The sequence below is a fragment of the Schistocerca serialis genome, chromosome 5, assembly GCF_023864345.2.
Source record: "Schistocerca serialis cubense isolate TAMUIC-IGC-003099 chromosome 5, iqSchSeri2.2, whole genome shotgun sequence".
Taxonomy (NCBI): domain Eukaryota; kingdom Metazoa; phylum Arthropoda; class Insecta; order Orthoptera; family Acrididae; genus Schistocerca; species Schistocerca serialis.
This window is the reverse complement of record NC_064642.1, coordinates 563,029,458-563,053,352: the sequence shown is the minus strand read 5'-3', so window position 1 is coordinate 563,053,352 and position 23,895 is coordinate 563,029,458. Positions and strand designations below refer to the sequence as shown.

The window sequence follows — 23,895 nt, the reverse complement described above, 5'->3', positions numbered from 1 at the left end:
CGGCTGGGATGGTTGCTAGAGTATCACAATTCACTAACCACTGCACAGAGTGGATTTAGGGTGCACCGTTCTGCAGTTGACCATTTTTCTGTGGAAATACTAGACTGGCCGTGTTTTTCAATTTGGAGAAAGCCTATGACATGTGCTGGAAGACTGGTATTCCCCGTGCTCTCGACATGTGTGGCTTCCATGGCTGCATGCCCCATTTACTTCAAGGATTTGTAAAAGACAGAGTTTTCAATGTACGTTTGGGTTCTGCCTTGTTGGACACTTTTATCCAGGAAAATGGTGTGCCTCAGGGTTTCATGCTGAGCATGGTCCTCTTTGCTATTGCCATTAACCCAATTATGGCCTGTCTCCCACTGTGCATTTCTGGCTCCTTTTTGTTGACGATTTTGTGATCTGTTGCAGTTCTCCGCAGACTCATCTCCTTGGGTGGCATCTTCAGTGATGTCTCAATTGTCTTTTACTTGTGGAGCGTCGACAGTGGCTTTTGCTTTTCCACTGACAAAACAGTTTGTACGAATTTCTGGCAGTGCAGTTGGTTTCTTCCATCATCTTTACATCTTGGGCCTGTTGCTCTTCCAGCCCAGTTCACTACGAAATTCCTGTGCCTCAAGCTTGATAGGAAACTTCTGTGGTCCTCCCATGTGCATTACCTGTGTGCCCAGTGTATGTAGTCCCTCAATGTCATACGTGTCCTCAGCAGTACTTCATGGGGAGCAAATCAGATCACCCTTCTCAGTTTGTACCTATCCCTTGTCAATTCGAAACTAGGCTATGGGTGTTTGTACCCGTCCCTTGTCAATTCGAAACTAGGCTATGGGTGTTTGTTTATGCATCTGCACATCCATCCCTCGTACGCTGCCTCAATACTATCAACCATCGGGGCATACGTTCGGCCACTGGTGCCTTTTACCCTAACCCAGTAGTGAATCTGTATGCAGAAGCTGCTGAAATGCTGCTGCTGCACTGCCATGACTTTCTCCTCAGCAGATATGCATTCTGTTTGTCTGCCATGTTTGGCTATCCATCCTATACCTTCTTCGAACGCCAGTATGGGGCACATCCCTCTTCTGTGTTACCTCCTGGAGTTCACTTTCTGTTCTTGCTCTGGCAGCTTAACTTAACACAACCTGCAACTCTCCCAATGGGTGTGAACCCTTCACCACCTTAGCTTTGTGCGGCGGCCCGTTTTCATCTGGGCCTTCATTCGCTTCCTAAGGACCCTACTCCAGCCTCACTCTATCACCGCAAGATTCACGACCTTCACAAGGTACTTCAAAATAGTATGTTTGTGTACACTGATGGTTCTTCGACTGACCGTAGTGTCAGGTGTGCCTTCGTCATTGACACTGACAATTTGTACTGTATCAGGCCATGGAGTACATCCGGAGACACCAGCTTTTCAATTGCGTCATGTGCTCAGACTTTCTCTCAGTGCACTTCAGAGCCTCTGTGTGCTGTATACCATCCATCCCTTAGTGCAACGGGTCCAGGAAAGCTTTCACTTGCTCATTTTTGATGGAGTTCTATGATGATATGTGGTGTTGCCCCCCACCCCCCCCCCCCCCACCCCACCCCCCACCCCGTTGAAGGTTTGAGTCTTCCCTCACGCATGGAGTAAGTTAGATTAATTAGTTTGTAATCCTAGGGGCCAATGACCTCAGCAGGTCGGTCCCATAGAATCTTACCACAAAACAAGCTCTGGGGAATTAAGCCTCTCCCAGTGGCTTGGATGACTACCTCTCAGCCCTCTTGCCACGAGGTGATCATTTTAGCTAGGTTGTGTATTGGGCACTGTCTTTTAGCCATCACCATTTGTTAAGTGGTGCTCCCCCAACTATATGCGATTGCCCTCAACCTCTTGACAATTCACCATTTCCTGATGGACTGCCCTTTTTTAACCACTTATGTTCTCATTTACGTTTTCCGTCTAAGTAATTGGCCTAGTGACCTATTAAAATTCCTTGTGATGTTTGTGATATTACAGAATTTGCTGCCTAGTTATATAGATATTAAAAATACTGCCAATGGAATATTAATTGTGCACACTTTGCTTGTTCTTCTGGTAAGTAGATACCTCAGCATCCTTTCAATCAGCATCATACCTCTCCTTCACTTTGCATACTATCAACGTATTCAACCATTTTAAGATTTTGCTTGCAGGTTCCACCCTGTTACCATCAGCAGTGTCACTTCTTTCTCCTTCTCACCCCCCCCCCCCCCCACCCCCCCCCCCCCCCCCCCCCCCACCAGAGGTGCCAAAAAATCTAGATGATCAGTTGAATGGAATGAATACTATGTTGAAAATATGGTTATAAAATACACATCAATAGAACTAAAACAATAGTAGTGGAATATAGTTTAATTAAGTCAGGCAATGTTGATGGACTTGGGTTAGAAAATGAGAGACCAAACATAGTAGATTAGTTTTGTTATCTGGGCAACAAAATAACTGATGGCTGAAAAAAAAAATGCAGACTGCCAATAGCAAGAAACTAATTTCTGAAAAAGAGAGGTATTTTAATGCTGAATATAAATTCCAGTGCTAAGAATTCTTTTCAGATGTTTGTCAGGAGTGTAGCCTTATACTGAAGTGAAGCATGGGTGATAAGGAGTACAGACAAGGAGCAAGTAGAAGTTTTTGAAATACAGTGCAGCAGCATAATGCAGACAATTTGATGGGTTGATGAGACAGCTTATGGCAGGCTACATAGTTGAACTGTAGAGAGAAGAGCACATCCTCTTTGAAAGAAAGTGGTCTGTAGGTAGGACACATTGTACAGCACCAATGAATAATAAATTTGGTAATGGAGCGATGTGTAGCGGTTTTAAATTGTACAGTTAATTGTATGTAGATTACAGTATTTCTAGAGAGGTGAAGAAGTTTGCAAAGTGTGTAGTATAATGGAAAATTTCATCAAACCAGTCTTCGGACTGAAGACCATGCCGGGTTCGTCGTCATCATCATCATCCACTCTCATTTAGCTCTGCTTAATTATTACTCTTGCTACATATTCTGTATTCAACAGTGTACAGATTTGGTGAAATTGTGGTACATCGTGGATGAAAGTCGAGAAACAGATGTTACGTCCAGTGCACCCTAAAATACTTACTCTCTGGGTAGGCGAATGCGCATTCAAAACAATTGAGCAATAGGTTAATACTTCATTTATATAGCTGGGCCAAAGATGGGCAGTGGCCCCTTGATTATTAATTGCTTATAAGGCTATAAATAATGTTGTATTGGTGCAGAGTTTCCAGTGACTTTCAAACCCTTTGTATCTGAGCTGCAGTCAGATTTTTGTAAATAAGAATATTTTGCCTGTCAGCAATCTTCATTCATACGTATACATTGTTCATACAAGATGCTGACAATAATTCTGCTCTGCCTAATTCTGTTAAGTGTTTTTATTAATCAATGGGACGAGTTTTCATGCAGAGTTTGTTTGTGTTTAAGGTTACATCATCGACAACTACATATTCATCTCAGCATCAGCAACCACCCCAGCTGAGCTACACCTCCAGCAGTAATAGTGCAGGCAGCAGCACCAGTTACAGCAGTCAGTCTGCTGCAGCTGCTGCAGCAGCCGCAGCGGCTGCTGCAGCTGCAAACCCATACCCGGCTGCTGCCAGCTCATACTCACAGGTACAGAGTGATTGTTATATTGTTGCTGTAAAAATAGTGTGCAAGTTTTGGATATGCACATAAAATTACTGTCACTTGGGACTGTTTTAAAATTGAACAGCTGTGTGTCATCTCACTTTTGTTGTTTATTCATGATTCTCCACTCTCAGAATATGATGGTGTCTGTAGTTGCTATTTGGAGGAATGTAATGTTCATAAAGTAACACAGGTCAGTGTAAAAATGAGTGTTATTGCAAAAGTCATGACAACTGCTTTTTGTCTTGAAAGTGGTAATGAATTTTTAAAAAATCTGAAATACGGGAATGGAAGGTTAGTTCAAATGTAAACATTATGTATAGGGAGATAGATGAACATACATACACCGCCATAAAGATATGGCATGAGAAAATAGACATAGCAAATTTTGTTTTTTTTAAACATGTTTTACTGCCAGTTACAACAGCACACAATAGTACAGGGCAGGAACACGGACCTGTGACACCAAAGAGTCCATCAAAACAGTCTCCCAATGAATCCATCACACGCTGCCAATGCTGTGGAAGACACTGAGTACTCGTGGCCTCACCATGACCGAACCATTATATCTTGCGTGTCACTGCTATGGCAATGTCTTCACGTGTTCGAAAGCATTATCCTTGTGTCACATAATGTTACTGAGAATTTTTGGGGAGATTCCTGATACCACGGAATGCACGTAGTTTGTAATGTACTGTTGCAGTTGACAGTAAAACATGTTTGCAACGACAGACTTTTATTATTTATTTTCTTGTGCTATATCTTTGTGGTGGTGGTGGTGGCGGCAAATTCATATTCTTGAGGGAGAAAACCTCATTTCACAAAGCGCCTAGCATCCAGCGCACGTTGGTCTATTCATTATTCATATGACTTTGAAACACATCCCTTGTCAGTTTTCGAACATTTTTGAACACATTCTAAGTTGATTTCTGAATTAATTGTAAGTTGATTTGTGAATGTGTGCATAGTGTACATGATGTGTCTGTCAGGGGAATCCTCATCACATGTAGAAACAAACTTTCCTGCGGACAAAAGGGGCTATACGACTTGAGCGGAGGAAGGTTGAACGGGTGAATGCCAACCGCTATCTGATTGTGTGATTGATTGGGTTTGTGAATAATGAGTGTTATTATAATTACTAGTGAAATCCACAGATTCAGACTACAGGAGTGGAATTAAATGACTAATGGGCAAGAAAGATTATGTATTAACTTCTTGGTGTATCGAAGAAAATGAAATTTTGACAGAAAATATCTGGCCAGATCGCTATACTTGTAAGGGCCAGTTGTGCAGTCCCCAGCTAGCAGCTGCTTTAAGTTCTATTCTGGAAGAAGCGCAGAAAATGCATTGTACGAACATGTAACAATGCCTAACCAGAGAATAATTGCGGGATAAGTAAACTGGTGATTCTGGCAGAGTTAGTGAAATTAACCTGCGAATAAGCTTTGACATTGGCAGGAATAGTTACAGAATTAGTGATAACAAGACTGTTTGTGAGAACGAGGAAGGAGAAGAAACTGGAACATCACATAAATTATGGAACAATACGATGATTCCAAGTTTGTATAAAAATTTCGTACTACTTTTCGATCTCATGCTTGAGAAACTGGAGCATATGAATGAAGTGTGAAACTATTTCGTAACGTAAAGCTTTTTGCTTGTAGTAGGCCCAATAGGCATTTGATATTGGTGCTTTGTGAATTATAGTCTGACGTTACAAAAAAGACTGTTTGCGCCAAAACAGTCTATCTTATTTGGTGTGTGTTACTACTGTTGCAGTATTGGAAAGGCCTATTTTATTTATCTAGCAGACAGTGACAAAATAGACGTAATCAGATTGGGAAATTACACCAATCTTGGGTCCTATTTGTATTAACAGATTTTTCAGTATTAGACAATGACATTTCGATTTTTCATGTAGCAAAACGTTTGACAAACTTTGATGAGGTAATAGATTTTTTCGCAGAAAGGAAAGCTCACCATGTAAAGCTGTAGCAAGATTAGAGACAAAAAAAATCCTAGGAGCTAAGGATTGAAGAAATGTGTTACTGGGTTTATGTATCCTATATTTAATTTTATGTCACACAAAGCAGCAAGTTGTTAACTGATATGGAATAAAGAATGCAAATTTTCTGAAGAGTCGGCAGGATGTCAAACCAGCCGACTGTAAGCAGGAGAGATGCCACAGGACATTTTAATTTCCATTGTCCGGAATATGGTTTGATGGCATCCATTACAAAATATACACATTTCAATTCCACAGAACGAAATACAGTGACATGCAATAGGAGAATGCTGTGTGAAGAGGTGTGGCACTGCATTTTGACACACTTACGACCAATTAACATGTCTTACATTTCCTCGAACACACGTTTTATGCATCAGATTCTTCAGAACGATGTGTGCTACCAAATGAACATATTTTTGAAAATTTGATTTTTTTTTAAAATTTTAGACGTCCTATCTCAAACACTCGAGGGAGTAGCGGGGTATTGCCGCGGTTCTGAAATATCTTGGATCCGGGGCTGATGTGCAGAGCAGTCTGAGTTATAGTGGGGAAGTGACCCGTGTTTACATTTAGTGACTTTGCTGTTTCCTCTTCGTTTACTGCTCTCACATCAAATAAATACAAAACAGATTTCTGTGGCTGGGAACTGTCAAAAACTATCAAGTCAATTAAAATACATTCACATAATTATGGAAGGCTAAAATGTGTTGTTAGTTGCAGATTTTATTTTATTTCCACCATTGACAGTCAAGCATTAATTGCCTTGCAGAACAATTAAGTTATTTTTGTTGGTTTGCTAAAGAAATTTTCTTTTATTAATCTTTTCCACTGAGGCAGACAATATATTCTAAATGAAGTGTTTAATTCCACACATTGTTCGCTGCATTTCAAGTGCATGTTTTCAACTTCTAGCACGTATGGCATTATGCCATAATGAAGAACCAAAAATGAGATAACACAGTACTGGTACTCATGAAAATTTACATCCCAAAAACCACATTGAAAAGCTTAATATCAGGTTGTGGCCTACTTCATTGGCAATCTGGACATACAAACGTGCACTTTAAAAGTGCACATTTTAGTATGGGTCAAAAAATTCCGATGCTCTTGGAGTATCCTCTGATGCCTTGTTTCTTTAATGACATAATGTATGATCCTTTAATGTTTTAGATGTGCGAACGCACGGTCTCCCTACGACATTGTAGCTGCGCAAGCGTGGTGACACCTGTCATCTGACGCTCTCTGGCAACTGCAGAAGCGAACCTATTTCTAACAGGTCACGGGAAAATATTCCGACTGATGGTTTGAAAAGCGTTACCATCAAAGTAAATTTCCCTTTACGCAAGTTAAACTATGTGCGAGAATGTATGATGAATTTCTTAAATCACAGAGCATTTGACTCTCATTTAAAAATCAACTCTTCGGTGACAAGCCATTTAGATGAGCCCAGAAGATCAGACTTATATATTATTGTTAAAAATTTTACCTGCACATTTGTGTGATACCTCTTAAATTGTAATACGCGCACAAAAGAAAACATATGTGAAAGCTTAGCTTCTCTTGCAGCATATTAATCTTCTAGACCAATATTATATGTGAAAGCTTTGCTTTTCGTGTAGCAATACTATGTATATTAATTTAAACCATTAACTTTTTCTGTTCGTGTGTTCGCGCTACTTAACAGTAATGTTGCCATTGGCTGACTACACCAAGTGTCCTACGCTCTGAATACCCACTGTCAATGACTGGCGAAATCACATGACATGAGCTATAACTAGCTTACAAAAGTGCATCACAATCTCAATTTCAATGCTTTGGAAAGTAACATGCGCTGTTTGGTGGAATTTGAATTTACACTGTAGTAATATGAAAATATACAGGATATATGTTGCTGCACATCAAAGATCTTCTCAAAACATGTTTTTTTCCCCTGTGTTTAGTTTTCTAAAGCACCGGGAAATTCTATACCCGTGTATAAAACATTCAAAGGACTGATAAGTTATACATTTGCAAGAGAAAATATACTGTCAGCTAACAGGGAAAAAGTTTGTTTTCACCCAGGAGAAAGTGTGTTTTTAACCGGGAACTCTGGGCCAGAGGACGTAATCCATTCCAAGTAAACAAAGCCCACACCTTTATGGAGCCAGCAAGCTGCCACCAGATTGCGTGGTGTCTTGATGACAACTTGAGTCTGTGCCATACTTGAACCCTACCATCAGCTCTTACCAACTGAAATCGGGACTCATCTGACCAGGCCACTGTTTTCCAGTTGTTGGGGGGCCAACTGATATGGTCATGAGCCCAGGCAAGGCACTGCTGTGGATGTCGTGATGTTAGCAAAGCCACTCTCTTAGGTTGTCTGCTGCCATAGCCCATTAACGCCAAGTTTCACTGCACTGTCCTAGCAAATACGTTTGTTGTATGTCCCACAGTGATTTCTGCAGTTTTTTCAGACATTGTTGCCTTTATGTTGGAACTTACAACTCTATGCAAATGCTGTTGCTCTAGCTTGTCAAGTGAAGGCTGTCTACCACTGCATTGTGCGTGGTGAGAGATAATGCCTGAAATGTGGTATTCTCAGCACATGCTCGAGATTGTGGATTGCGGAATATTGAATTCTCTAATGATTTTCTAAATGGAATATCCCTTGTGTCTAGCTCCAACTACCATTCCGCATTCATAGTCTGTTAATTCCCATCGTGTGGGCATAATCCCATCGGAAGCCTTTTCGCAAGAGTCATTGAGTACAAATGACAGATCCGTCAAAGTACTGTCCTTTTATAATTTGTGTATGTAATACTAGCATAATTTGTATACGTGCGTATTGGTAGTATCCCATGGATTTTGTCACCTCATTGCAATATACCCGCTGTCGATTCCCTTCTTTGTTAGCCTTTCTCCCAGCGGGTTTCTATCCTCCTGCAGTTTACCTTTATTGTGTGCAACAAGTCTTCTGAATCGCCCCTCCATCCTCTTCTGAATATGGCCTAAGCATTCCAGTTTTTTGGTACTGTAGTCTTTTCCATAAGGCCTACTTTCAGCTACAGTCTTGAAAGCACTAGAGACTCCATCTCCTAAATACTTTATGTATTACGCTCCAAACTTTTTGCAGAGACCTATGTAAAATTGAGTTTCATGCCTGCGGCTTCTTCTCACCACTGGAGCCTAAATAATTCCTGCTACAAACAGCTTTGCATGCTTTTTGCAATTGTGTTACTTGCTGCATTGTTAAATTTCTTGTGTAATGAACGTGCTGAACAATATTTGGACATTACCAGCAAGTGTAATAATTTTCCTGGTCAGCACTAATGACTTTTGAAACTCCACGCATTGCTTTGTCCCCTCTTCGTCAAGTAACTGTCACAGGAAACAGGTACTTATTTGCACATCAGAATTTTCTTGATTAGCCATATGAACTGTCATTTTCATGTTCTCTTCATTTAAATTTGCGCCGGCCGCGGTGGCTGAGCAGTTGTGGGCGCATCAGTCCGGAACCGCATGACTGCTACGGTCGCAGGTTCGAATCCTACCTCGGGTATGGATGCGTGTGATATCCTTAGGTTGGTTAGGTTTAAGTAGTTCTAAGTTCTAGGGGACTGATGACCACAGATGTTAAGTCCCATAGTTCTCAGAGCCATTTTAACTTAAATTTGCAACTGCATTGAGGAGAATAGTGCTCATTGCAGGAAATTTTAATGGAGAACCAGGCATCTTAATCATGCCACATAAAAGGTTTCTATTCTCTCTTTCAAGTCCTACACATCTTGGTCCATAAGCAAACCTCATATTGGCTTCATACATTCTGTTATTGCCCTTTGGTGTCTTGAATGGTGTGTCACCATCATTGGTTTGACATAAAATGTGTAGTGTACAAACCAAACCTTCTCTCTTTCCATCATCCACCATATTCAAATTTGCTCCACAAACAGAGCACTTGCAGGTTTTCCTAAGTGCTTCTGCTACGAATTCCAGATTGACAATTCTGAAACCTGCATTTATGTCGTGATTTGCTCCTCCTGGCACGACAACTATCTCAAGTTTTACTTCAGATGCACTTAGGGACAAGCTGATGTTTGCAACTGCAGGCCCAACCCTAATCTCAACACCTTTTGCCTCTTTATATTGGTAAGATGAGATTTCTTATACATTTTAAATACTTGACCTGGCCTTGACACTTCAAGCAAGTTTCAGTATATTCACCTTGCATAAAGAATGACACAGTAACTCAGACTTCACTCAGATTCCTCTAAACACCACAAAACTTGTTCATCAAGCAGAATTGCCTCCTTTAAAGCACTACTCTCACCACAAAATGGCGTGTGCAGCGCACGCGCGCGCGCGAAAGAAAGAAAGAAAGAAAGAGAGAGAGAGAGAGAGAGAGAGAGAGAGAGAAACTGGGTTCTAAAGCTATGATCCAAGGTTCACAGGCAGAATTGAACAAGCAAGTTGTTCCTCCACTGGAAACCTTAAAAAGTTGGTGTTGTGCATTACAGTGTTTTGGATTGTATGTTCTTTTTATCGTTTGTTGTTAGAATTTCAAAGTAAAAATATGAGATAATTATCCCAATTATAAGAACTTCCAAATAAGCAAATAAAATATTTTCAAAAAATTTTTTCATGATTTTTGCAGTCATCTCCCCTAAAGTGATTTGATGAAATTGTAAAATATGGTAATTAATTACACATTTTTATAATTCCCTATAGCATGAATATTATAACAATTTCACATGCCCAAATATGTGTTAATCTCGTGCCCAAATGTTATTTGTGGAGGATACGTTTCCTCTAATCTCATACTTCATGTGCCATGGAACTAGTTTATTTATAATGATATTGGAAATACCTGAATGGAGCAGTACATAAAATAAGCTGAAGGCAATAACTCACCTATAGTAGATCAGTGTGTGTAGCACAGAATGTGTAACAGAAAACAGTGTTCACACTAGCTTTCGAGCACTAGAACTTTTTCAAGCAGTGATACACACAGTCACACATGCAGCCACACAGACATGCAAACACACACTTCCGTAGCCTTGGAGGTGTGGGTTTGGGTGTCTGTGCAGGTTCTGTATGCTTAAAAAGAATGTAATGCTCGTAAGCTAGTGTGAATGCTGTTTTTTATTGTGTGTTTCTGTGCTCCATGCACCAATCTGCTATAGCTGAGTGTTTACCTTTCACGTATTCTAATTTATTGATCAGAATTTTTAAGTATGATTATCATATATATGTTGAAGGAACTGCATATGTTTTATTACAATGCAATTTTGTGATATGCCTCTTTTACACCAGCAAGCATCAGCAGCTGCTGTGGCTGCAGCTGCTTACCAGCCTGCACCATATCCAGGAGTTGTGGCACAACAGACAGCTGCTGCAGCTGCGTTTCCTGCTCAACCAGCGTATCAGCCTGCACCATATGGTACTTCAGCTTTGGCGTCAGCAGCATATGCTGGAACAGGTGCATCTTCTCAGTACCAGAACAATTATGGTACACCCACAGGAACCCAAGGACAGGGTCATGTTAAGTTAGCATCAGCCCTGGGCACATCGTCGAAGGAACCCCAGGTTTGATCATTTAATGTGATTTTTGCTTTAAATTATGAGCTAATGAGAGTGCCAGCAATCAGTTCTGTCCTCGCCCACCACTACCTCGTCCTGAAAATTTTATTTCACAGTTGACATAAAAATAACTGAATTTCAAAGACAGCGTCTTATTAGCAAGGATGGGTGCCCAAGTGACTAAAACTGCAGAAAACTGTCCAAAAACGAGACTTGGTTGTTAGTTACAACTCACTAGCCTACGTGACACTGGATTCAGAGGGGGAGAACCCAAATCCATATAAGTCTGAGGAGAATTCACCAACATTACTGCTGCACCTGTGTCCACACACACACACACACACACACACACACACACACACACACACACACACACGTCATTGTATAACTTGCTTTGAACACTGTCACTGCTGAAACACTTTCCACATGCATGTTCATTTCATTCCCACTCAGGTTTAGAAAGGAGTTATATACAGAAGCAATATTTTTTTTTTTGTTTTGTGGCAACTATTACACGTTGCCTGTATGGTAGGACACACAGTCCGTTCATATTGAATGAAGCAGTATGGGTATGAAGGCAGTGGAGCATAAGGCTGTTGTTGTTGCGACCCAGACTGTTGTTGTTGTGGCTACCTAACAATGCCGAGATGTCTGCTGGACTGCTGCAATAGTGTCTGTGTTCCCTTGCGAACTGTAGGGTGAGAGTATTGAGAGGAACTGATACAGGCTACTGACTGACTGCCTGCCTGCAGCGTGTGAAACTTCAAATCGGTGAGCTATGTTCAATATTTCTTAAAGCGTAGGATTTTCATACAGTAGAGCTCGCTCTTGAACTTGTCTATCAAGAGCAAAACATATGATTGCATCACAGACCAGTTGATCTGCACAGAATTCCTTATGAATATTTGTCACAAAATTGCAACTACGGCTAAATTCACGTAGTTCTGCTGCCCATTCCCTGTATGAGTGTTTTGGCTGTTTTTGGCAGTGGTAAAACTCCATATGAGCAGCAATAACTCGGGGTATGTTTACGGTGATAGGTAGAAAGTTGCTCACATGTCTGATCAAAAGAAAGACTTTCAGATTCTTGTAAGGGGGTGAGCTGACACAACTGATAAATATGAGGTGAAATCCATGACAAAAAAAGGTTCTTTGCACAAGTTTAAGTCTATTACCCCAAGTGCCTGGAAATGTTGCAGCAGTTGCTTTTGTATTAAGTGTCCAAGTCTTCTGCTGCATCGCTATACACAGGGAATGGTGGCAGATATGTTGTTGGCGGAGCTGCAGGTTGTGCCATTGTAGTTGTTAAACTAGAAATAGCAACTGTCAGTGCCTGCTGTTTCTTGGGAAGAGATTTAAGCACTGCCTCAATGGAAATTAAACTCGGAGAACCAATGACTGAAGTATTAGTTGCCAAAGTGTTCTAACCCAAGAACGCTGTACTTTATTGCTTGAACAGTACAAACACATGAAAGACAAGGTGCAATACAATTAGCAATACAAAAGTGGTCGATGGAGTCTTGTGCTCTGGCCTATGTAGACATTAGTTCCAACAGGGGCACAGCCAGCAGGCTGCGCACACAACTGCTGTCGTATCAGCAGGCTGGGTGGCCTCTAGTGGCTGAATCGAGCGCAAAGTCCATGCACAAACTATGAAGTAGTGCACACACAAAATTGGTAGTTACAGCAAAAACATGGCTAAGAGACAGTGATGAGGCATGCACGACTAAACAACAGTAGTATTCATTCAGGTTCTAGTAAGTTTTCGCCATAGGTTTTGCAGACGTGGTGTTTTACCTTTGCTTAACTTATCAAATAGCCATAAACGAAGATCTGGAACATTATGATTGATGTATCTTTACTGGCTTGCTAAAATGTATGAAAGACAGCGTGTGCAGGCATATGTTTTCCCTCCCTGCGCAGAACAGCAGAATTTTATAAGATATTGTGAAAGGTCACTTTGTAGGATCCACAACAATGGATAATACACCAGAATTAAATGGAAGCCAAAATATAAGTCTCCACAATTGCAATGAATGTAGTATTTTCTCAGTAAGACCGTGATTACTTCCAGTGGTTGTAGATACATCATCCTTGTAAATAGTATAAAATGGAAATCATTTATTTATAATTTTTATACATTGCTTGGTCACCGGTGGACACGACAAAAATGTCATATGCATGGATTAATAGTAAGTGTGAGAGCAACAGTAATAATAGACAATAAAAAAACCTCATATAGCCAAAAGCAGATCAGGTATCTACGAAACATACATACACAGTCATTTGTAGTTCGGCCTTACATGCACTAGTGCATATGGTTAAGTACAGAATTGTTAAAAAGAGTACAGTCAGAAATTTTTGCAGTACTACTGATACACAGTTCCACTTTTCACTTATAGCTGCGTGTGAGGTGGGAGAGTGTATCACGTTTGTATTAATAAAACTGTGTCTCACAGACACAATTTTTACAAGCATCAGAGCATAAACCATAATTAAGAACACAAAAATTACTGAATAATACATTAGTTGCAATTAGAATGCTAACGATATTGATATTGCCGAACTTTAAATCTAGTAACATGGTAATAAATACAGGGTTATTACAAATGATTGAAGCGATTTCACAGCTCTACAATAACTTTATTATTTGAGATATTTTCACAATGCTTTGCACACACATACAAAAACTCAAAGTTTTTTTGGGCATTCACAAATGTTCGATATGTGCCCCTTTAGTGATTCGGCAGACATCAAGCCGATAATCAAGTTCCTCCCACACTCGGCGCAGCATGTCCCCATCAATGAGTTTGAAACGGTAAGGCTTCTGCTTTAACCTTTTCCGTAAGATTTTCCAAACCTTCGGCTGTGGTACGTTTAGCTCCCTGCTTGCTTTATTCGTCGACTTCCGCAGGCTACGCGTGAAACTTGCCCACACGCGTTCAACCGTTTCTTCGCTCACTGCAGGCCGACCCGTTGATTTCCCCTTACAGAGGCATCCAGAAGCTTTAAACTGCGCATACCATCGCCAAATGGAGTTATCAGTTGGTGGATCTTTGTTGAACTTCGTCCTGAAGTGTCGTTGCACTGTTATGACTGATGTGAGTGCATTTCAAGCACGACATACGCTTTCTCGTCTCCTGTCGCCATTTTGTCTCACTGCGCTCTCGAGCGCTCTGGCGGTAGAAACCTGAAGCGCGGCTTCAGCCGAACAAAACTTTGAGTTTTTCTACGTATCTGTAGTGTGTCGTGACCATATGTCAATGAATGGAGCTACAGTGAATTTATGAAATCGCTTCAATCATTTGTAATAGCCCTGTAGTAAAGTATAAATTAGTCCATACATTTTCAGGTACAAACTATAAAACTGTTCTGAGAACCTTATATAAGTAATCAAATTTTTCCTTAAAGCATAGAACATAACAATGTCAGTGCCTATGCAAACTGAATAAAGCTAAAAAAAGCAATTATAATAAAAACTTGTTATACTAAGGAGACAAAATTGTAAACAGTATTACAGATATGCATATTATTACAGATGCAGCACAAATATTTGCTTATGTTTGTGGATGCATAAGGAAATTAATTGTAATGCATAAGTTAAACTTTACATACATTTCCAAATGACTTTCTCAGCTGCAGAAAATTAATATATCAGGTAGAAATTACCCAACCAGCAATTACTCACGTAAAGGACTCAAATATTTTCTCAATTCAGTATAGTTGGTATAAACAGAAATTAATAAAATGAGTAATTCCATGTCAATCCAATATAGAAAGTGACATTTTCAGCCTAACCATTTCAGATTTCTTTCATATTTGTTGCATTCAATGATCTAGGTAAGAGATGGAAACTCAATTTGCAGAGCTTTATGACAGTTGTGAAGATAGTTACAGGTCTGCGTAGTTTGCAAATTGTGTGAAAATTACATGTGTGTGCCTGAACATAAATGACTATAATTCTGGTTGTAGTCCATATATAGCAATGAAACTTGTATTGTTGAAAAGCTCATAAGTAGATCTTTACATTGATATGCAACATGGCAGGTTTCCAAGAATTTTCACATTCTATATCATTGACTTCACAATTTGAACTTGAATGTCTCAAAACACCACATCTTTGGTTTATTGAAAAAAAAATGTATTGTTCCAATGTGTAACATGGTAAACATCAAGATGGCACACCAAAGGTATCATGCCCGAAAAATTTTTCTGACCGTATCAGTATGTTGTCAAAATGCAGAAGATAGCATATAAATATGAAACCCAAGTTATTAAAAATTTCAATTAAGTAATGTTGTACAAAAAATATGGATTATATTATTGTAGTGGTATTATGAAGCACGTAGAGTACAACTTGTATGAAAAGGTAATAAAATATGGTAAAATATTGTCTCACAAGTCTCCAGTTAAGTAGTTAATGTTCACCAGATCTGATGCAGGGAGACTGTATCTCCTTCCAGTTGGTGTCACTGGTTCTAGCGAGAATGTCACTTCTGATAATAGAAGTGTCAGGTTTGGCAGGAAACACAAATGATGGAGATGGTCCTTGTGGATGCAAGAAACTGGTCCGTACTTCACCTGTTTCTTCGTAAGTCTGCAACACTTGTGTGACCCACCAATGACTGTTGTACATACAGGCAAAAACTCCATGTATGTCTGTTAACAGCATTTAATTCACTATGACAGTCACTGCCTCGTCTCTGCTCACTAAAGAAGCAGGACAGTCACTGTCTCGTCTGTGCTCAATAAAGAAGCAAAATATGTCCTTGTTTGTACTATATGTTTGTTAAAAGTTATTACACAATGAAACTTCTGGGTGCCTGGAATTATTCTTGTATTCTTGAAACATTGCTTCAGCTTGGCAGTGTCTTTATGGTGGGAAGTTAATGTATAATGGAAGACACAAGGAGGACTATTTTCTCTGTCCCACTGAAACAACTGTTGCAACAGATGGGTTAATTGTAACCTGTGAATTATTCCATTGAAATCTCTGTGCTTCATCCCGAATGGTGAAGGAGCCATTCTCTGCAAAATCACAAACAGCAAGATATTCACATACTGTGAGAGTTCTTCTGTATTGATTTTACAGAACTATGAATGATGCTCGATGATAAATGAGTGTGGTATGAGCTGTTGTACACTTGATACCTCAGTGAAGTCATCTATTGATTTTGTTACAGTCACTAGAACTACCCTACCTGTTGTTAACCAACACTTACTTGTAATTTTGTCAGTGCAGTTCGTACCACACAGTTCAAACAGGTAATCAGTCAGTCTTGTCGCACTTGAACAATAGGGACACACACTTAATAAACATACTGGAAGTGTAAGATTGCATATACAAATACTTCACAGTGCTTGTATGACATGAATGTATGTTCTTCACAGTTAATTAGTACTTTCAGTTTACACCCTTCAACAATTACTTAAAATTCTGAAGTGAGAGTTAAAACTGCTTGGGACCCACTGCCATTTGTAAGAACACAGTGCTTTGATTGCATCTCTCAAAATGTTGAGAATCCATTATTTACATTTGGGTATGTGCCTTTGAAATATGCTTATAATTCCGTAAGATTGTTCACCACTAGCTGCTTCTGCTTATGTACTTTAATTCAATTTTCTTTCACAGGCAGTCTTTTCTTCCTTGCATCACATGGCTTACTTTATAATCACATTAAAAAAATCATGAACTCGTTGAACTGTTTTCTCACACTCTGTTCTCTTTCCAGTTGTGCCATGTAAGCATGCTCCAACACTGAAGCAACATTTTTCAGTTTTTGCGGTGGGTGCTTTCTTTTACTCTGAAGCCTCTTTTTCTTCACAGGGGATTCACCTAAATACTGAAGGGCAATACTTTAAAGAATCAAGTGTCACCTGATGCTATTTCATATTCACCTAAATTTTCTGTGAAGTACCTAGCACTGCTGAGGCAACATTTACAGGGATTGATGGGTTTCATTATACATGCTTTCTTACTTTCACTGCAAAGTGTTCCACCTAAAATGCTTTCTTACTTTCACTGCAAAGTGTTCCACCTAACATTAGGTTAGGACACTTTCTTTATCATCCACTTTTTGAATTCTTCTGTGTTCTTGTGTGACCTCCTCCTTCAAATGGATTGCAACAACACAATTTTGTCTTGAAATCCATTTTTTTACGAACTAGTACCAAATACTACAGCAACTGTACACTGCAGGTTGAGTACACCTATGAAACAAGCTGACCATGATTGGTTGAAATAAGTCTCTCTTATTGGCTGTTCACAGCAAGAAATGTTCATCAATTGGTCAAGTGACAAAGACAGCTATACAGCTGCTTACTGTGTTTTGCTATTGTAGTAATGTGTAGTAAATAAATTTTGGGCATATGATGCTTTTGGTGTGCCACCTTGATATTTATCGTTTTTATGTAATGTAATGTGATGAATAATAAAATCTGCTCACCAAGTGGCAGCAGAAAAACACACATATAAAAAGGTATTGCAGTTTGCAGCCTTACAGAACCAGTGGCTCCTTCTGCCAGAAGGGTTTGAAGGGGAACAAAGAGGGGTGATGGAAAAGGACCATTGAGGTTTAGGAAAAGGGGTAGACCTTGGAAAAGTTACCCAGAACCCCAAGTCAGGGGAGACTTCCCAACCCATGTGACATCATAACTGTTTACATTTCTAACAGGTTGCTGGAAAATACTGCAAGTTGTAGTTTGGGAAGCATTACTTTGAGTAAATTTCCTTTTACGCAGGATGAATTATGTTACATGTGAGAATGTGCGATGAATTTCTTAAATAACAGAATGTTAGACTGTCATTCAAAACTGAACGCTGAGGACCAGCCGCTTAGAAAAATTCGGCTCCAGAAGACCAGCCACTTATGCCATTATTTTAAATTTTTCTGGCAAATTTGTGTTTGTTATATCATAAAGGGTAACACACGCCAAAAAAAAGACCAAGTGTCAAGGTTTTTCATATTTAGTATGAAAAATACGGCAAAAGTATAAGTACCCATAAGAAATGCATAGTGAGTCTTTGAGCAGTTTCTCCTGTAATTGACTTTTCTGTGGAAAATTCAAAGTGGTTAATGGAATATTTACTCAACCAGGTAATCCACAAAATGTTTGGTGCACAGCAATGAAATTTATGATTGTGCTTGTCAGAAATATTCAGCTGCTGCAATTTAATCAAAAAAATTTTGACGACCAATATTATATGTGAAAGCTTAGTTTTTCTTGGAGCTCTAGTGTATGTATATTAATTTAGACTGTTAACTTCTCTTTATTGTTTGCACTACTTAACAATGATGTTGGCTATTGGCTGATTATATCGTGTGTCCTATGCTCTGAATATCTGCTGTCACTGGCTCACGAGATCACGTGACATGAGTTATGATTGGCTGACCAAAGCGCATCGCTATCTCGATTATAATGCTTTGAAAGTTAATGTGTGTTGAAAGTTAATGTGTGGTATTTGGTGGAATTCGTGTTTATACTTTTGTAATACGAAAATATGCAGTGCCAGTATTTCCACTCATCAAAGATCTTTCCAAAACTTTTTTTTTAAGTGCAGGGAAATTCTAGGCCAGATTATAAAGCCTTCAACATTGAAATGGATTGACAAGTTTTATAGCTCCAAGGGAATGAATATTGTCACCTAACACGGAAAAAAAATGTACTTTCACTAGGTTATAGTGTATTTTCACCTGAGGAACAGTGTGTCTTTAAAACAGGAAGTGACATTTTAGATGAAAGTCAAATTGAGTCAGGTTTCATCGAGAACTGCAATATGGGTAATACATTTTGACATGATGGGTTTAATTCCTGGAAGCATCTGTTGACAATCTTGATATTGAGTGTACTGTTTATGGATGTGTTATTGTCGTATCCATAGACAGAAATGTGTTTCTGCTGTAAAAAATCCTTCATAAGACGTAGAAATGACAAGTCCAAAGACATTATTAATTTGATAGTGATTGTGAAATTCATAACTAATTTTTCTTAATAATTTTCTGTTAATGGGTGACTAAAGAAACCTTTTTTCCCCCTCCAAAAGAAATATTTGTTAGAATTTAACCACCAGAAGGAAATGAAATATGCCTTAAATGCCAAGTGCAATCACTGAAGATACTGACATAAATTCTAACAAGATTAAAAATCCATGAAAACATAATTTTGTGAAATTCTCCAGTTTAAATTACATTGTTAAATGTAGCATCTATTTTAGAATGGAAGTTAGTAGTTAATACTGTACACTTCCTTGCAAATAAAAAACTGAAATCTTTAATTATGTAGAAACATGCTGGTAGAATGTAAACACTATAGACGTAAAGACCACTCTCCAAAAAGCCGAAGCATTGAACCGGTGATGGACGTGCACAAAAAAAAGACAGAGAACTTTCTAGATTTTGGAGTGATTCTTTTCCAAGCAGTTGTAGACAGGCACCATGCATGCCACCACCGCCAACCCCCCTCCACACACACACACACACACACACACACACACACACACACACACACACACACACACCTGTGTCCCTGCATAGTGCAGGTTGGTTACAATGCCAGGAGTGCAGTTTGGCAAGAGGACTAGGGTAGATTGAGAGTTGTGTTGGGTGGGTGCCACTTCTGTGGGTGTATTTGCACTCTAGCCTCAGATAGGATTGCAAGTTTTCTGACCCTTTTTTTTGTGTGCACCTGACAATGACTCATGCTTCTGCTTTCCAGTGAGTTAGTTGTCTTCTTTACTCCTAAAGTATTTACAAACTCACATCTTTCTTACAAAAAAGATAATCATTGTAGTTAAACTACACTCGTATGAAGAGATAAAAGTCTTTTGCTGGACAAGGGGCAGCAGACAATCACAAATAGCAAGTAACAGAATTAGTAACTTCAGGCATCATTAGGAAAGCTCCCAGTGTGTTAGTTGTCAAATACTGCTGAATGTAATGAAAGTTAGTTTGGGTATGAAAGTTTTGTCTATTACTTGTTAACCCCTGTGTGTGTGTGTGTGTGTGTGTGTGTGTGTGTGTAAGACTATATTTTATTCTTTTCTTTTTTCAGTATGATGCAACTACTACTTCAAGCTCCAGCCTTAGTAGTACAAATGTAACCACTGCCAACAGTGGTCTGTCATCCAGTGTTAATGCAGCACCAGCCTTGGGGCTGGTTAGTACTAACCAGACTGTAAACACCACATCTACCAAAGTTACCAGCTCAACTGGTTGGTTTCCAGTATACTTTTCTAAAAGCATAAATGTGTGTTTGTAAAATTAAAATTTAGATTTTTGCTATTGTCATGTTGATATTATTTTCCACAGGTGTGTCTTTAATTACTGGAAAGAGCAGTGTTGTGCCTAACATACCTCCTGGTGTTCCTCCTATGCTTAGTACTCCACAATACATAATGAGCCAAGGTGGCTTACCTTACTTCCAGCAGCCTGTATATAGTTTTGAAGAAATCCAATTGCTGCAACAGAGGATACCACACATGGTGAGTAATTCAAAATTTCAATATTTAAGGAAGGTAAATTTCTGTGAAATGGGAGAAAATTTTGTCAAATGGAATTGCTATCAGTGTGTGTGATTTTTGGAGCAGTTATAAACAAAGTTTCAACCAGATGTATCAGGCAGTTAAAAGCTGATACCCATCTGAAGTGACCATTACAGCAGCAGCTGTGAAACAAAGATTGCCATATTTACCTGACCAGAAGGTGACTGAAAATGAAGATGACCCCCTTTTTCTTAAGAGGCTCCTTGATAATTTTTTTATCTGTAACATATTTTGGGTAATCAAAATTTCATGGTGTTTTATTGATATGTACTTAAAAAGATAACATAATACATATTATAAACTAAAAGATATGATTTGCACCAATATTTACATTGATTTCCTTATTTTGATTACTATTTAAGCCAGTTGATTGTGGTGTCACTCTTTTTAATCATAATCACTGGCATCAACATGTTCATTTGCAAGCCTATTGACATTTCTTGCTTCCTGATCCTCTTCCCATAGCATGAAGTCTTTTGAGCCATCCATATCTTTGGATATGCAGCACTTTCTTGAATCCTGAATAGAGGTTCTGCTCCAGATAGTAAGGATTCATTGCCTCCTTGAAGAAGCCACACACTGTAAAGCTGTTGCAGGTGAACCTTAAGTGTCACAACAATATCCCTTACTTAAAATTGTGGGATCATGCTGCCAAGAATCATTACCAGTTTTGGGTTGGGTGAGGAGGCTAATGAAAAAACCGCAGCATGTAACATATTCCTTCTCTTAAGCAAAGAGCCTAGTATTCCATTCCAAGCAATCTTCAACGAACCTAGCACCAGCCCATTTGTCATCCATTCCTTTTCTTGAAGTCCTGCAGGCAGATTTTCTTTCAGTAAGTTTTCCTGTGAAGAATTGCATATGAGAGGAGCTTCTTTCCATCTGCTAGTGCAGCCAGTATAATTGTTGTGTCTCTCTCATTGCCAGAGCTTCTTAATTACACTTTTAACACCCTTCACATCAACATTAATACTTAACAGAATATCAAAGTAAACAGGTTTTTGATTTGTACTGATCATATGACATAGCAAGTAGTCATGCCGTTTCTTTAAATTGTTAATATGACACTGAAAGCAAGTAGTTTTTCGTTGAATGCCACTGGAAGTCACTGAGCTAACATTGTTCTACGTTGTAATGTAAACCTTGCTCTATACATCATCCTCACACAGCAGCCAGTACTTGCTCTGTATTACATGACACACAGCTCGAATGCCTTGATTCGGATATTTTCTCAAGTAATTGGGATGCCTTCAATGTATCTCTGTTGCAAGTACTGCGCAACATGTTGCTCCAATTTGTGTAACCTTCTTTGCTTCGGCCACGTGAAAATTCGTTGTGTAGAACTCGTGTTCTTTAAGTTTGTCTTTAACTGAAATCACCTATTATTATTATTTGCTTTTGTGATGCCAAATTTTGTTCCTGTTGCACATTACTTTGTGCCCTCTGCTTCAAGAATCACCATTAACTTAAAGTTAGTGTTGTATTGTCTATATGAACCAGTTGTGAATCGTGAACTTGTGGGTGCATGTTCCTCAACATGCATGGCTGTAATTTGTGTCCCTTATCAATTGCCATAATTTACAGTTCTTACAGTGCTTGACGATATCAGCAAACTGAATGACAACAATACATTGGCTCTATACAGGTGACTTGACAGAAATTGTACCACTCCAGATCCAACACTGTAACAAACCTCGAAAGTCAGCAGTGCTGTATAGCAAAGCAGCTGCAGCACTGTTGTTGAAGTTCGTGTTTCATTTGTTGTGTCACTTTCCTAGTGTTCTGTGCAAACATATTTTTGTTAGCATTGATGTGTCTCTTGTAAAAATATATACTGTTGTTGAGTATTTGTCCAATTTTGAAGTCAATTCAGTTTAGACTACAAAGGAATTCAGAGATACTGCAGTTTAAACATAGTAGATGTTCATAAAAAGTGAAGTTCCATTGTATACGTTCCCATGTTTGGCAGCACATTGAAATGTTTCCACTCACCACTCCCTCCCCGCATTTGTCTTTGTGCTCGGGCAAGCTGTTGCTGTCACTGTTCGCCCTTCAACCCTCACGAATTCTTCAAATTAAGTGCACACAGGATGATAAATGGTCAAAGCTTCATCTGTAAATATAAGATTACTGTTGTAGTAATCTACAACACAAAGTAAAAACATTGGACTTAGCAAGAATTTTCAAATTTAGGAGAAACCTGTATTTTTCAGTTGACAAATTTGGGGAAAAAACATCATCTTACAGTCGCATAAATATGGTGTCTCATGCTTTTGTTAACCACATCCATTTAAAGGATTGGACTGTTGTATGGATCAGAATTGAATTTTATGAAGAGCGTTTACTTTGGATTAACAAATATACACATCACCATTGATGAAAAACTCTCCAACTACTCCATTAATACCATTGTAAATGAGATTGTTGAAGAAATAAATGTATGTATATGGGGCTGCCAGTTACATGTGAGGGAAGCTCAAATTAGTACACAAAACTGTGTGTGAAAAACTGGAAATGGAAAAGAACCGTGTTTACAGTTGATTCCAAATTGTTGGATGTTGAGCAAAATCATAGTGTTTGGTGGTAATTAATCACAATCTGTAGTACTGGACTGTTTCATGGCTGTGAAGGAAATATGCTTTTGCCATTACTCATCGTAGTTGAAACATAGTCATAATAATGGTGACAGTTCAGTTAGACAGGGATGAAGATGGCATAGAATTTTTTTCAGCTGGTTAGTTGTAAGTGGCCACCCTTTGTGTGTGTGTGTGTGTGTGTGTGTGTGTGTGTGTGTGTGTGTGTGTGTGTGTGTGTGTGTGTTGGGGGGGGGGGGGGGGGAGATCTGAGGATATAATCCTCATACATTACTTGAAAAGTGGCAGGCCCGTAATTTGCGCCTATTGTTCTTAGTTTTTTATTGTTTAAAAGATGAGTTGAAAACGCCAAGCAGTGTAGGAATTCAGAAGTTGACCCCACCACCAGGACAGTCCACAAGTTATAAATGATAAAGTGCACAATTGTTTCATCCTTCACACAAAATTTTCTTCATCTACAACTCAAAATTAAGTGATCATTGCCGTCAGTGTATATTTCACAATTTTTGCAAAACTTGTTTTATTGATG

The 23,895-nt window shown here is 39.1% G+C and overlaps 1 protein-coding gene across 6 annotated transcripts in view; it reads left to right on the top strand.

Annotated features, from left to right (window-relative positions):
* The window catches only part of LOC126480686 (protein lingerer), a 134,059-nt gene that overhangs the window by 66,363 nt on the left and 43,801 nt on the right, over positions 1–23,895 (top strand). For 5 of the 6 annotated variants that reach the window (XM_050103920.1, XM_050103919.1, XM_050103917.1 and 2 more), the window contains exons 12-15: positions 3,464–3,652; positions 10,965–11,237; positions 20,283–20,442; positions 20,540–20,712. In XM_050103920.1, the coding sequence (XP_049959877.1) occupies positions 3,464–3,652; positions 10,965–11,237; positions 20,283–20,442; positions 20,540–20,712 (795 nt within the window). The remainder of the gene's footprint in view (positions 1–3,463; positions 3,653–10,964; positions 11,238–20,282; positions 20,443–20,539; positions 20,713–23,895) is intronic. The other variant, XM_050103918.1, reaches the window with a different exon arrangement.